Here is a 13,263-nt window from a genome sequence, read left to right on the forward strand (position 1 = left end):
TTTTCTCTGTGTTTTACTGGTACACTAAACAGAATGGCACTCGGGTCAGTTCAGCTCAGTTCTTTAGATGCTACTGGAGCACTTGTTTGCCACAGACCGAGTCAGGGACTACAGGAATTAAGATAATCCTAGCCCTCCAGGATTCTGCCATCTGAAGGGGTAGACATTCATATTAACAGATCATTTCAATACAAAATTAAATGCTAACAGAGAGGTACACTCAATGTGCAATGGGAGGACAAAGAAAAGGCACTTATCTCAATGTAGAAGATTAAAAAGTTTTCTAGGAGTGGCAGGTTAGCTCAGTTGGTTAGAGTGTGGTGCTAACAATACCAAGGTTGATGGTTCGATCCCCAGATAGGCCACTGTGAGCTACACCCTCCTTAAAAAAAAAAATAGTTTTCTAGAAGTGATGACAGCTGACTTGAGCATTAAAGGATGTTTGAAAGTCATTCAGTCCCATATTACTATGGGCTATATTCTATAGCCATATTCTGGAGACCTATCGAAGAGTTTTAAGCAGAGAAGTCCCCTATGTTTTAGAAATATTTTCACTGACATGACATGAAAGAGGGTTATAAAGTAGTGGTTCTCAATGTGCCCTGAGCCAGCAGTTTTAACATTACCTGGGGACTTAGAAATGCAAATTCTCAGGCCCCACCCCAGATCTAATGAATCAGAAATTCTGGGAGTGGGATTCCATCAGTTTGTTTTAACAAGCCCTCCAGGTGATTTTGATACAGGACAAAGTTTGAGAACCATTGCTCTAAATCAGTAGAGAGCATTTAATAAAGTCTGGATTGGGGCTCAGATTGGGGAGGAATTCACCTCGGGTGCAAAATTTCAGAGGGTGCCAAAATCCTCAGTGATGAAGATAAATATTTTAATGCAATATTTTTTAATGTCAAAATTAATGCCAAGAATTCACAACATTGTTTGTGTTAGGACTCTGTGTTATTATGCAATGGGAACAGTTGTTTCCAATCAGCTTGGAGTTCCCAGAGCCCAAATAGCTGTCATATTTCCCATCAGGCAGTTTGGGTAATGTGGGGTTCAAAGCTACTTTCTTGAGTGTGAGACCTGTGCAGTCAAATAGGGTCCTGCATTCAGAAGGAACCAACGTTTAGAAGGACGCCATACTTGATTTAATATTCTTCTGTCATTGTCTTGAAATCTTTCATAATTTCTAACGAAGGGGCCCTATATTTTCATTTTGTACTGGGCCCTGCAAAGTTTTCTAGATTGGTTCATGGGTGTCTTTATTTTTTTTCCTTCAAATTTTACATCTGCATACAATGAATTCAGTCTTTTTGTTGTCGTTGTAGAACTTTCATTAACTTTTTACACTTGATTCAAAATGCGAGAGGACGTTTTAATAAGTGTATACAGGGCACACATTTTTCCTTTTGCCTCATGCTCCAATATGGCTCAACACAGTACTAGTCTGGATTGTTAGGACTAAGGGGTGCTACTGACATCTAGTGGTTAGAGGCCAGCGATGTGGCTAAACATTCTGCAGCGCACACGACCGCCTCCACACAACGTGTATCGTGTCCAAAACGTTAATAATGCCAGTGTTAAGAAACTCTGCTCTACAGGGACAAGTCAGAAGTTGTTAGCAGTGTCTTGAATTGGGGCAATGATAGTAAATATGGAACAATCTAGAACTAGAGGATTAGTCAGCTGGGAGAAGTGGAGTTCGAGGGAAAGAAAGACTCAGAGTTTTTGCTTGCTCAGGGCACAAGCTGGCTTAAAGAATTCAAAAGGAAAATCCAGTTAGGTAGAAGTGAGGCAAACAGAAATAAAGCAGGAGTCAGGACATCCAAATGGAGATGTTGTTTTGAAGGTCAGCTTCTGAAGCTCTGAAAAGAGATATTTTAGAACTGTCAACCGGTACTTCTATAGTGACACTGTGCCCCACCCAAACCTCGAGGACAATTCCATCCCACTTGCCTCAGAGAATGGACACCACAGCTAAACTAGGGGACAAGGAGGGCAGTTTTTGGCTTTTTGAGTACCATATGAGTTTTCTGGAACTTGTAGCAGAGTTTTGTGCACTTCAAATACTTTAAGCCCTAAAGTGCTCAAGTTCTAGAGTTCATTGCCCTGCTGTAAGTAGCAGGCTGGGGTAACAGGCACGTCCAGGTACTTTTTCCCTGAGATGAAATAAAGATTCCACAGGTAGGGGAAGAGGAGAGACCGAGGGGATGTAGAGGAGGGAATGGCTGTGACAATGGGATTGGGCTGTAGGCACCAAATGGGCAAGAGCAGAGTCAGCATGAAGACCACCCTGCTCCACCCAAGCAGGTAACAAGGAGCTGCCCTTCATGATTGTACCAAGGTGCTATATCTGGGGAAAACAACCAAGATCAGCAGGCAGCACGCCTGCTTATGGGCAGCCCTCCTTTCCAATAGCTGAGAAAAACACGTGTAAGCCCCAGGATAGAGGAAAAATCCGATCACCTCTCCTCAGGTAGAGCTGAAGAGATCCGCAGTCCGTTTCAGGTGAATGCTAAAGTAATCTACCACTGCTTTCGTTACATGTCATAGGCAAGTTTCTACAGAACGCTTTCTGAATGGCTTTTTCTCTTCTTCAATTTTTACACAGGAGACAGTGAATTCACTTTCCACCCTAAATGTTTTAAACATTCTTTGTTGACATCAAAAAAAGGCATGGATTTTTCTTTGTTGTTTAAGCTTATGGAATACATTTTCTAGCTACAGGATCATTTTCTATTTCCTGTTTTTTAAAACATTTATTTGTTTATTCTTTAACTCTGCACCCCTGGGTAACTTTAAAGACAGAGATGTTGTCTTGTTCTACATGCTATCCTTAGGCCATGGTACAGTGCCCAGAACACAGCAGGGGTCTGTAATGGATGCCGCAATGTGCTGCCTAGATCCCCCCCTTTAGGACCAAGGCACACATTCCCCCAGATGCTGCCAGTGTCAGCTGCTACCGCTCACTGCCTGATCCCAGAACTGCTTGATGCAGGACAGACGCTTTGTCCCTTACCAAGCCAACTCCAGAGCTCCCAGGACTGCTGGCTAAGGCCTGTGTGGCAAATTCATCTCAGTTCTACCCTTTTTGTTCAGTTCTGTTTCCCTTAAACCCTTACAAAGGTTGTTTTCAAGAGCACTCCTGAGTAAGCCTCCCTGACACAAATCTCTGCCTAGACTCTGTTTCCTGGGACAGTGACTTAAGACAATGTTTAATAAACATTTGTTGAATAAATGGATGAAGGGGTTCTTCCATTGTCAACTGTGAGGTTCCTCACCCTGAGCAAAAATAATTGTGGCAAACGTCTGGCCTTTGTTTGTACATTTAACATTTTATGTTGTCATCTCAGGCCTTCAGTCAGAGCCCAACACTCAAATCGTTCACCTAGCCTCGGGGTCATGAGTAACTTTCATATGATGGCAGTATCAGTACCCAGTTGTTTTAGTTATATTGTCCCTTGGCCACCCGATGGCAGAAGTGAAATTTGAAAGGTCCCTCTCTGGCCCTAGGTCACCTACGTCAGGATTTCACATTAAACCAAGTTACCCATTTCGTACCATTACTTCCTAAGCTCTTGTAATTATGGCATTGTTTCATTTTGTAGAAAAGTGTCATTGCACACTTGGCCTCATTTGCATATAAAAAGGAGAGTTCGACATATCGTGGAAAGAGCCCAGCATTTGTTCCATTTGAACATGTTTCTTCATCAGTAAAACGAGAATCCCAGTTCTGCAGGCTTCGCAGGTCTATTGCCAGGAGCAAATGAAAATTATTGGGGTTGAGGGAATGGGCGTGGTCAAAGGCACCACATGTGTTGGTCCCTAGTCTAGGCCAGCCCTGGGTGTGGGGGACTGGGAGGGAGTTCTTGCAGGTCGAGGGACTTTCCCTGAGAGGCTAGTGTGTGATGTTCTCTAAGGAGAACATCCTACTACAGTGCGCTCCGGCCTAAAGCATACTCCCGGGCTGGGGAGTTATTCCTCCTCTTGTGAGGCCCTCTGAAGTTTGTTTCTCCTCCTGAAACAGCACAGAGGTTTCCTGCATGCTGGGGTGCAGTCAGTATAGTTTATTTCTTTCAAGAGCCCACAACTCCTGTCCTCCTTGCTTGTTTGTGCTATGACAACAGGAATAGGTAGCCGAGTTTGGACTAATATTTCACACTGCTATGGGATGGTCACCTCACTGCCCGAATTCACCCGTTCCCACACCAACCAGTGTGCAGCCAGGGGAAGAGATAAGCACCAGCCAAGCCAGTATAGTTCAGCCCAGGCTTAGATGTGCCTAGGCTAGGGTAGTGAGGACAGCTCCCACCAGACCTGAGCCGTGCTAGCCTCTCCTCAAGAAGACTGCAACTGTCTGTTAGCTGGTCCCTGCTCCATCAGAACCACATGCTTCAAGTTCGTGATCAGAAAATGCAGATCTGTCGAGGATGTGTACACTGCTCACTACTCAGGTGTTGGAGAAATGCAACTTAGAGGCGGGCACTGTGGCCCATATGGGGAAGGAGTTTGACAAAAAGTACAGCCCCGCCTAGTACTACAAGGAGTGAAGAACTTCGGTCATCACGTAACACACAAAATCTACCATTTCATCCACTTCTCCTGGGTGAAGTGGCCGTTCTTCTGCTCAAATCTGGTTAAAGGCATGGACTGTGCCAGGCCCCTGGTGATCCACCCCCACACAAGAACTGCAGCCTAAATTCCCAAGACCAGCGCCTGAAACCTTCAGGCTTGCTAAGGAAACACTCCGATCTTTGAAACTTTGTTGTGAAGTTTTGTACATGTGTTCTCTCTGTACAAGTTTGTTGTGGTTATAAAACAACTAGCAATATATAGTTGGCATTTGTATTTATTTCCTATTCCATACTTCTCTGCCTTGTTTTTTCTCCCCTCAAAATCTATTCTTTAAATTAAAAAAAGACAAGGTTTCCCTCCCCCACCCCCACCAAAAAACAAAGACAAAAAACCTAAACAGTATAGGTGAGTACCCTGGCCTCCATCTGGTTTGGATACTGAGATCAATGGAGGTGTGCAGCCTGGCTTCCACTCTCTTTTTCAGGTAGGGAGTGTATTAATTTTTTATGGCTGCTGTAACAAGTACCACTAACTTACTAGCTTAAAACAACACACATTTATGTTACTATAGGTCTGGAAGCGAGAAGTCCAAAATGGGTTTTGTGGGGTTTAAAATCAAGGCGTCAGCAGGGCTGTGTGTCCAGTGTTTTCAAGTGTCTAGAGCAGAGGTGTCCAAACTGCAGCCAGCGGGCCAACTGCGGACTGCGATTCATTTTTTATTGGCCCGCAGCAAATTCCAAAAATATATTTAGTTTACTTAAATAAACCAGGTGAAGCAATATGTACTTCACCTCGAGTGAGTGGCCCGGCTGTGTGTGTGTTTTACCGCATATGGCCCTTGGTGAAAAATGTTGAAAAAAGTTTGGACACCCCTGGTCTAGAGGTTGCCTGCATTTCTTGGCTCGTGGCTCCTTCCTCCATCTTCAGAACACATCACCCAACCCCCTGCTTCTGCTATCACATTTTTCTGTCTCCAATCCTCTTGTCTCCCTCTCATAAAGACCCTTGTGATGCAGCCCACCTGGGTAATTCAGGATACTTTCATCTCAAAATCCATAACTTAATCACATCTGCAAAGTTCCTTTTACCACATAAGGTAACAAATTCACAGGTCCCAGGATTACCATCAGATGGATATCTTTGGGGAGCCTTTATTTAGCCTACCATACAGAGTTCTTTTGTCCCGGCAGCTGGAGATCAACTCTCCGTTGGTTGACTTCTCTCCTGGAGTGCCTCCTTGTATAAAAAGTTGTATCTCATTAAATTTGGACTTTATTCCGTTATCTTCCCTTGCTGGGATCAACAGTGTGATGAATCTGTCATTTGTTTGGAGTATGTTATTTCTTTTGTTGGTTTATTGAGAGATGATATCCTGTATGCTTGTGAAATCATTATAATTTACATGGTAAACCTGTGGTAAATAATTTGCTGACAAAGACAGAACTAGTTTCTTGAGCATAATTTTGCTGCCTCCCCAAAACAAAACAAAACAAAACAGTTATATATGTGCAAATACTTAGATGTACTTGGTTCAAGGTACAATGTATTTCTTGCTATCAGCTATGGTCAAAAATATTACAAAAAAATTGCTGTAGAGAAAGTTCTGTACACATTCATCAGTTGACATGTACAAGAAAGTTCACAGCAGCATTCTTAAGGGCAACACCTGGAAACAATTCAAATCTTTAGATCAGTAGAATGGATACATAAATGTGGAATGTTAAACAATGGAATACAATAGACAATGAAAGAAACACTCCATTTTATGTGGATGAATGCCAAAAGCAATGCTGAAAGTAACAAAGCCCTGGAGAAAACATATACAATTCCATAAATAAAGCTCAAAAATCAAAATAAGATAGTTTAGTGATTTTATATATGTGTGTGTGTGTGTGTGTGTGTGTGTGTGTATATCACATATACATATACATACACACACAAAGAAAGACAGGGAAGGTGAATAAAACTCAGAAAAGTAATAAAGACTTAAAAAATCATCAGTGTGACTAAAGGTTTGAAGAACTGTTTTTCAGTATTTCTCTAATTAACTGCACCTGAACAAAGCACAACTATTTTCTGATCTTACCCCTGTCCCAGCGCCTGGGATAGTGTTCAGCACCCCGTTATTTTGTTTACTTATTTTTAAAACTATGAGCCATCTGACAATTTATATTAGCTGTGCAAAATATACGTATCTCCTAGAGTGGCCAACTTTCAAGGCCCACGCCTGACAATGCTCCGACAGTAACGCTCCTTAACTATGTGCAGAATGAATCAGTGCCCTTTTGGCACACGTTCGTTCATTTCCGCACTCCTCCTTTTTCTCAAAATTCTTATTGCGGACTCGGTTCAAAGCCCGCCCCACCCCCTACCCATCTCGCTGGCTTAAATCCTTAGGCTCCTCGTTCTCAAGACCCGGAGGCAGTGTCCTCCCCGACTCTGCTTTGTGCAAGCTAATGGGGAAAGAGTGGAATGGCTGGGTGGAGGAAAAGGTGCTTCCCACTCCCCGACGCGTGTGGAGGCCACGGTGTAAGCTGCCCTGAGGGCGTTAGGCGGGCGGGGTGCCAGCCCCAGGGGTCGATCCCGCGCTGGAGGCGAGTCACCCTCTTTCAAGTGGGACTCTAAGCGAATCCCCCCTCCAACACCCGTCCCCCGGTGACATCACTGCGTCGGGCTTCTGATTGGAGGAGCGCGTCAGCCCAATTCTCGCGATGGCTCCGCCTCCAGGTCCTCTTGCTCCCTGCTCTTCACCGCGCCCCGGTAGTCGATTGCAGACCACGTTAAGAGGCATCGAGACACCGTAGAACTATAGCATCTTCCGGGACTGATCTAGACGGCTGCAACTCTTCTCAGACGCCGGCGGGCTCGAGGGTTGGCTCTCAGGCGTCCTGTCTGCCAGTCCCTCCACCACGCGTGACTCCGCCGCTCGGCTCGGCCACTTCATTAACGCCACCAGGTGATGCGCACCAAGTCCCGTCCTGTAGTATCGCGAGACGTTAGTTTTATGAAACAGATTTCCGGTCGCTTAGGTCTCCTTGGAGATAGCATTTTCATCTGTCATTCCACGGACTCCACGTGGTTCGGAAATTGCCCCGCGAGTGTTTGGGGAATTCACCCAGAGAGGTGTGGATGAGAGTTGAGAGCAGCGTTAAAAAGGGAAGCAGCTTGGGGACCCAGGAGGCTGTAATTTGCGGAGCATCTTCTGGCCCCTTCCGCAGTGCTCACGGTGGGCGTGCGGTTTTCCCCATTGGGAAGGCCTGGTCAGGTCACACGTTTAGGCATCCATTGAGAACGCGGCAGCACGGCGCTTGTTTTTGTCTAGGCTTGAAGTTTCCGAGATCAGATCCTGCTGCAAATTTGCTCACCATTCACAGAGAATATTCACCCCGTTATCTGCCTCTATCCCTTTTAGACTTTGTACAGTGGTCACTTCCCTAGGAAGTGATGATCTCCAGTTGTTCCCTGGATCTAATCATGTCACTTTTCAAGTTCTTTCCCTTGTCAATGCCGTTCTAGCTGTGTTCGTTTTTTTCTTTTTTTGTTTCCTTTTTTAAGCTCTGTCCATTTTTATTACCATTTTCTGTTAAGCGGTTTTTCACATGCCATTGCTATGTTGATAACTTATTTTGCAAATGGATCAGATTTCATCCGTGGGAGGACTAGCTTGCCACTTACATATGGAATATAATTTAGATACCAGCAAGTCCACCTTTCTGCCATTAAAGGCATGCATGCCTTCTAGAACATCTCTGACAAATGTTTGTTCATTCATGTCATTCACTTAATATTTATTAAGCATCTAATATGCACCAGGTACTGTTTTAGGAATTGAGAAAACGATGGACAAAACAGATGGAAGTTGCTGCCTTCATGGAGTTTCCCACTAGGGGACACAAACAATGTACAAATACACAAGTCAGTGTAATTTCAGGTAGTAAATACTATGAAGAGGAAACTCTGTGGAGATGGTGTGTGTGAGTAGGAGTGGTGGCGTTTTATCTAGAGTGCTCACAGAAGGCTTCTCTTAGGAGGGGATATTCTAGAAGAGACCTGAGAAGTCGGCCTGGTTCCGGTGGAACGAGCATTAACATGCAGAGGTATTGGGAAGTGCACAGCCCCTTAATGGGAACAGGAGTATCAGGAAGTGCAGAGTGCCTTCGCTGATGAAGAGAAGATTGATTTGAGATGAAGTGCAGAAGAAGTAAGTCAGGACCAGATTATTTAGGGCTTTGAAGGCCAAAGTCTGAAGTTTGAATTTTAAGTGTAATTGGAAGTCCTTGGAAAGCCTGAGAATAATTAGATTTTATTAGAGCTTTTAAAAGATTGCTTTGGTGATTGCGAAGAGAATGGACTCTTCAGAAGCCAGGAGACCAGGTAGGAGGCTATTGGAGGAGTCCAGGTGAAAAGGGTTCGTTTTGCTTCCTTTAGGATATTCCTGGTGTTGAAAAATTCTGTTTAAAAGGCAGTCCATTCCATAGTTGGAACATGGAGTTCTTCCTTTGTATTGCGCTGGAATCTGCATCCCTGAAGCTTGCATTTTTTCCTAATCCTATAGCAAGACCAAAGACATCTACTCCCCTTTTCTCTAAAACAGTCCAGCAGCTATTTAAGACACTTGTCCTATTCTCTTTCTCCAGGCCAAACACCTTTGGTTAACTTAGCTGTTCTCTGAAGGAAGTGCTTTCTTAGGCCCGTCAGAAATTTGGTTGAGAATTAGAAGAGTATTTGAATCCATGTTACTTTGCTATACTTTGTATTAGAAAAAATTACTATGCCTTTGAATCCTTTGCATTATAGATTGTGCCTTTACTGGAGAAGGCAGACAAAAATGGCACGTGCGATCCCACTATTAGAAGTTGCTTGGATATTTTAGCAGGCATTTATCTTTCTTTGAGTCTTGGAAGCTTCATCATTTATTATGGATTCTTAACATATAGCCACTAGCACTGAACCTAATGCTCCACATGTCCCCTGACCTGTGGGATGACCAAGGGATCATACAATCTCTCAATCTACCTAACTTCTAATGTGCTTTTTTGTGGTGGCCATCTTGTGCTGTTGGCTCACACATTGAGATGTTTCAAATTGCACTTCACTCCCCCATCCTGTATTTCTATATTTTTCTAATCTAAGCGTAGCATTTCACATTGATTTCTGTTTCATCTTGGTAAGTTTATTCCAGTTCATTGGCTCTTTTTTATTCTTAATTCCATCATCTAACATGTCTTTCTAGCTTTGTGTCTTTTATAAATTCACATATAAATTCTTTTATAAATTCACTATGTTACGTCCTCTAATATATGTGTCATATACACTGCTGAAAATGCTAACAGCATCAAAAAAAGAGCCCTGGGTGGCATGTCCCTAGCAACTTGTCTCCAGATGGCATGGTACCATCAGTGTATATTTTTCGAGTACATTTGTTCAGTCCATTATGAACCCTGTTCACGAAGACGAACTCCGTTAACTAAAAGCACATTCACAAGGATAGTATTTGACAGTTTCCTTTATCAAATACTCTGCAGCGTGTAATGACACCTGCTGATCTGTCCATTCTAAGACAGTTAGTGAGGTTAGACACTTTATTTTTGAAAAAACGATGCTGCTTTCTTTTGTTATTGCTAAAATGAAGGTTTGCTGTATTTTAAAATACAAAGACTGGGTTTAGAAGGTAAAAGTAACTTTAGACAATAATGAACTCTTCTTGAGCTTAAAAAATTTTTCTTTTTCAAAGCAAAATCCTTAGACCAGTGGTTCCCAACCTATGGCATCTTTGATCCTCAGGGGACAGCAGGCAATGTCGAGAGATTTTTTTGGTTGTCACACCTTGGTGGGAGGAAGACGCTACTAGCATCTAGTGGGCTGAGGCTAGGGGTGTGTTAAACATCCTGCAGTTCACAGGCCAAGAACACCCCACAGCAAAGGGTTTATCCGGCCCAAAATGTTAGTAGTACTGCCATTCAGGAACCCTGCATTAAACAATGCCTTCAACCTTTCTTTCTTGCAGTGACTACTATTCTATTTAAAATGGTTGTAAAGAAAAAGAAAGAAATGCAAGTTACTGCGTTGACCATTTGTCATCAGGACCTTGAAACGTTGAGATGTAAGTGATTTCCGACTTTTATTTGTTTATTTCTTTTCTAGGCTGCAAACAGTATTTTTATCTCTGGGACTTCCTATCACCTAAATGTTGAAACTCTTGCTCTTTATTTTTTCCATGTTCTCTTATATTTAGTTTTAGATGTAAAATGGTTTTCTTGAAATTCAACTTCAGACTAAGTTCTGCCTGGCTTTTTGAGTTTATAAACATTTAAATTTTGTAGAATGAATACCAAAGGCAAATTTATATCCATATATTGTTAAATCACTGAGGACATTTGTGTGTGTGTGTTATGTAGCTTTGGCTGACGGGGAAGAGAAAAATCTAGCTTCTTTGCTGTTACGTTGTGTACAACTCACCGATGGAGTGTCACAGATCCCTTATGTTAAACAGGTAAGGCTGAATTGACATTCATGGATGTATCTTGTAGATTATCATGCTTTTGGGGACTTTTCAAATTAACTGATAATTTTTGGCTCCTGCTGTCTAATATCAACGTATCATTAAAGAATAGGGTTTTTTTTTTCTGTTTATTTTATAATATCTTTATTCAAAGTAGCAATAGAAGCCATATTCAGACTTCCACCACCAATGGAACTGTAAATAGATAGGATGAGATAATTGTACATACCTTTTATGTGGAGATACATTTAAAAAAATATTTCTATTAATCTGAATCTTCAAAACTTTTTAGCAAGCACGTTAAAAAGTTAATTTAAAACGTAAAGACTGTCTTTACTAGTATTTCAATATTAGGATTTACCATTTGAACTTGCATAATATTTTTTTCTAAAGCAATTAAATGTGTCATTAATAACTCAGTAATTCTCAATGAAGGTGGGTCTGGAGCATAAAGTGGGAGTTGAGGGCATGTGTTAAAAAGATTAATAAATACTGAAATAGGTGTTTACATCAGTATCATTAACAGTGCAGTGTGGAAAATATTTCACATTATAATTGAGAATTAAAAGAGTATTTGAATGCATGTTACTTTGCTGTACTTGATATTAGAAAACAATTACTATGACTTTGAATTTTTTGCATTATAGATTGTGCCTTTACTGGAGAAGGCAGATAAAAATGGCACGTGCGATCCCACTATTAGAAGTTGCTTGGATATTTTAGCAGGCATTTATCTTTCTTTGAGTCTAAAGAATCCCTTGAAGAAAGTCTTGGCAAGGTAAGGAAAAAAGGGAAGGGAAATTGGGCTTTATAAATGTTCAATTTGATCAAAAGTAGCCAATATTTAAAATTCTTTTCCTGGTTTGGTTTTAGAGTTGGGAGTATTTGTTTATACGCCAACACCACCCTTTTATTCACTATAGTTTGATAATTTGGGGGGTTAATTATATGATAGAGCAAATCATCCCTCTAGTGACTCTGTTTTCAGAATATTTCTATTTTTGATTTTTTTTCTTCCAGAAAAACTTTAGAACTGTTTAGTCAAATTGAAAAAAAAATAAATGCCTATTGGTTTTGATTTAAATTAATTGAGGTAAAATTGAATTTAATTTATCCATTCAATAAATTTTTATGTAACGCCTATTATGAGTCAGGTATTCTTAGCATCGGGGATACAGTGAATAAAACAGTTTAGAATGGAGTTCTAGTCTAAGAAGATAGAAAATACACAAAATAAATAAGCAAAATACATAGGATTAGGTGGTATGAGTGCTAATGGAGAAAAGTAAGGCAGAGAAGGGGGCAAGGAAGATCCAAGCGTGGGGTAAGGGTTACATTTTAAAATATAGTGGTCACTTCAGATATCTTTGCTCAAAAAGTCATTGATAGGATGATATTTGAGTTTGACCCGAAAAGGGTGAAGGGATGATTATTGGGTATATTTGAGGGGAAAGTATTCCAGGTGGAGGAAATAAAAAAGCAAAGGCTTTGGCATATTGTTAGAACAGAGGAAGGCCAGGTAGTTAGAACTGAGTGAACATAGATGAGGTCAGAGCTAATAGGAGGGCCAGATTGCACAGGGTCTTGTGAGTCATTGTAAGCACTTTGGCTGTAACTCTGGGAGGGATGTTGTTGGATAATTTTAGGCAGAGGAATAACATGGTGTTTTGGTAATATCACTCGTACTACTTTCTTGAGGATAGTCTGATGTTATTTTCTGCCTGTGTTGTGAAAGTCTAGTTCAATATTTCTTCATTTGTAACGATTCCCCTTCCTCCCCACATATCCTGTACTATAAGGTTGTCAGATTTTTAATATTTGGTTCTTTTTCTAGCTCCCTAAATTGCCTACCTGAATTTTTTCTAACTGAGGCCATACAAAGTTTTACTTCTCGTCTTCAGGAAGAATTGAACACTACTGATCTATACTCTTATAGGAAAGTGATTGACAATATATCTTCCTGTCTAGAGAACTTTAAGTTGGGTAAGCCAGCTCTTTTCTACTACTTTTTCTGGCTGACACCTGTCATTACATCATTGTCTTTAAACGATGTTAGTTGTGGTCCTAAAACTCCTTATCAGTGTTAATTTTCCTCCCACAGGTATAACAAGTGTTAATAATCTTCTTAAAAATGGTAAGTCCTGTTACTTTTGTTTTATTCTGAGAGGTGACTGCTCGTGTGAGTCATT

General features: G+C 41.4%; 1 protein-coding gene across 2 annotated transcripts in view; it reads left to right on the top strand.

The window, feature by feature from the left end:
* The first annotated feature begins 6,084 nt into the window (after positions 1–6,084).
* THADA (THADA armadillo repeat containing) overlaps positions 6,085–13,263 on the top strand; it is a 291,090-nt gene continuing 283,911 nt past the window's right edge. For both annotated transcript variants that reach the window (XM_081068770.1, XM_081068771.1), the window contains exons 1-6: positions 6,085–7,528; positions 10,580–10,675; positions 10,971–11,065; positions 11,722–11,852; positions 12,909–13,057; positions 13,176–13,208. In XM_081068770.1, the coding sequence (XP_080924896.1) occupies positions 10,600–10,675; positions 10,971–11,065; positions 11,722–11,852; positions 12,909–13,057; positions 13,176–13,208 (484 nt within the window). In that variant the 5' untranslated portion in view covers positions 6,085–7,528; positions 10,580–10,599. The remainder of the gene's footprint in view (positions 7,529–10,579; positions 10,676–10,970; positions 11,066–11,721; positions 11,853–12,908; positions 13,058–13,175; positions 13,209–13,263) is intronic.

The sequence above is a fragment of the Rhinolophus hipposideros genome (assembly GCF_964194185.1).
Source record: "Rhinolophus hipposideros genome assembly, chromosome: 12".
NCBI classification, from domain to species: domain Eukaryota; kingdom Metazoa; phylum Chordata; class Mammalia; order Chiroptera; family Rhinolophidae; genus Rhinolophus; species Rhinolophus hipposideros.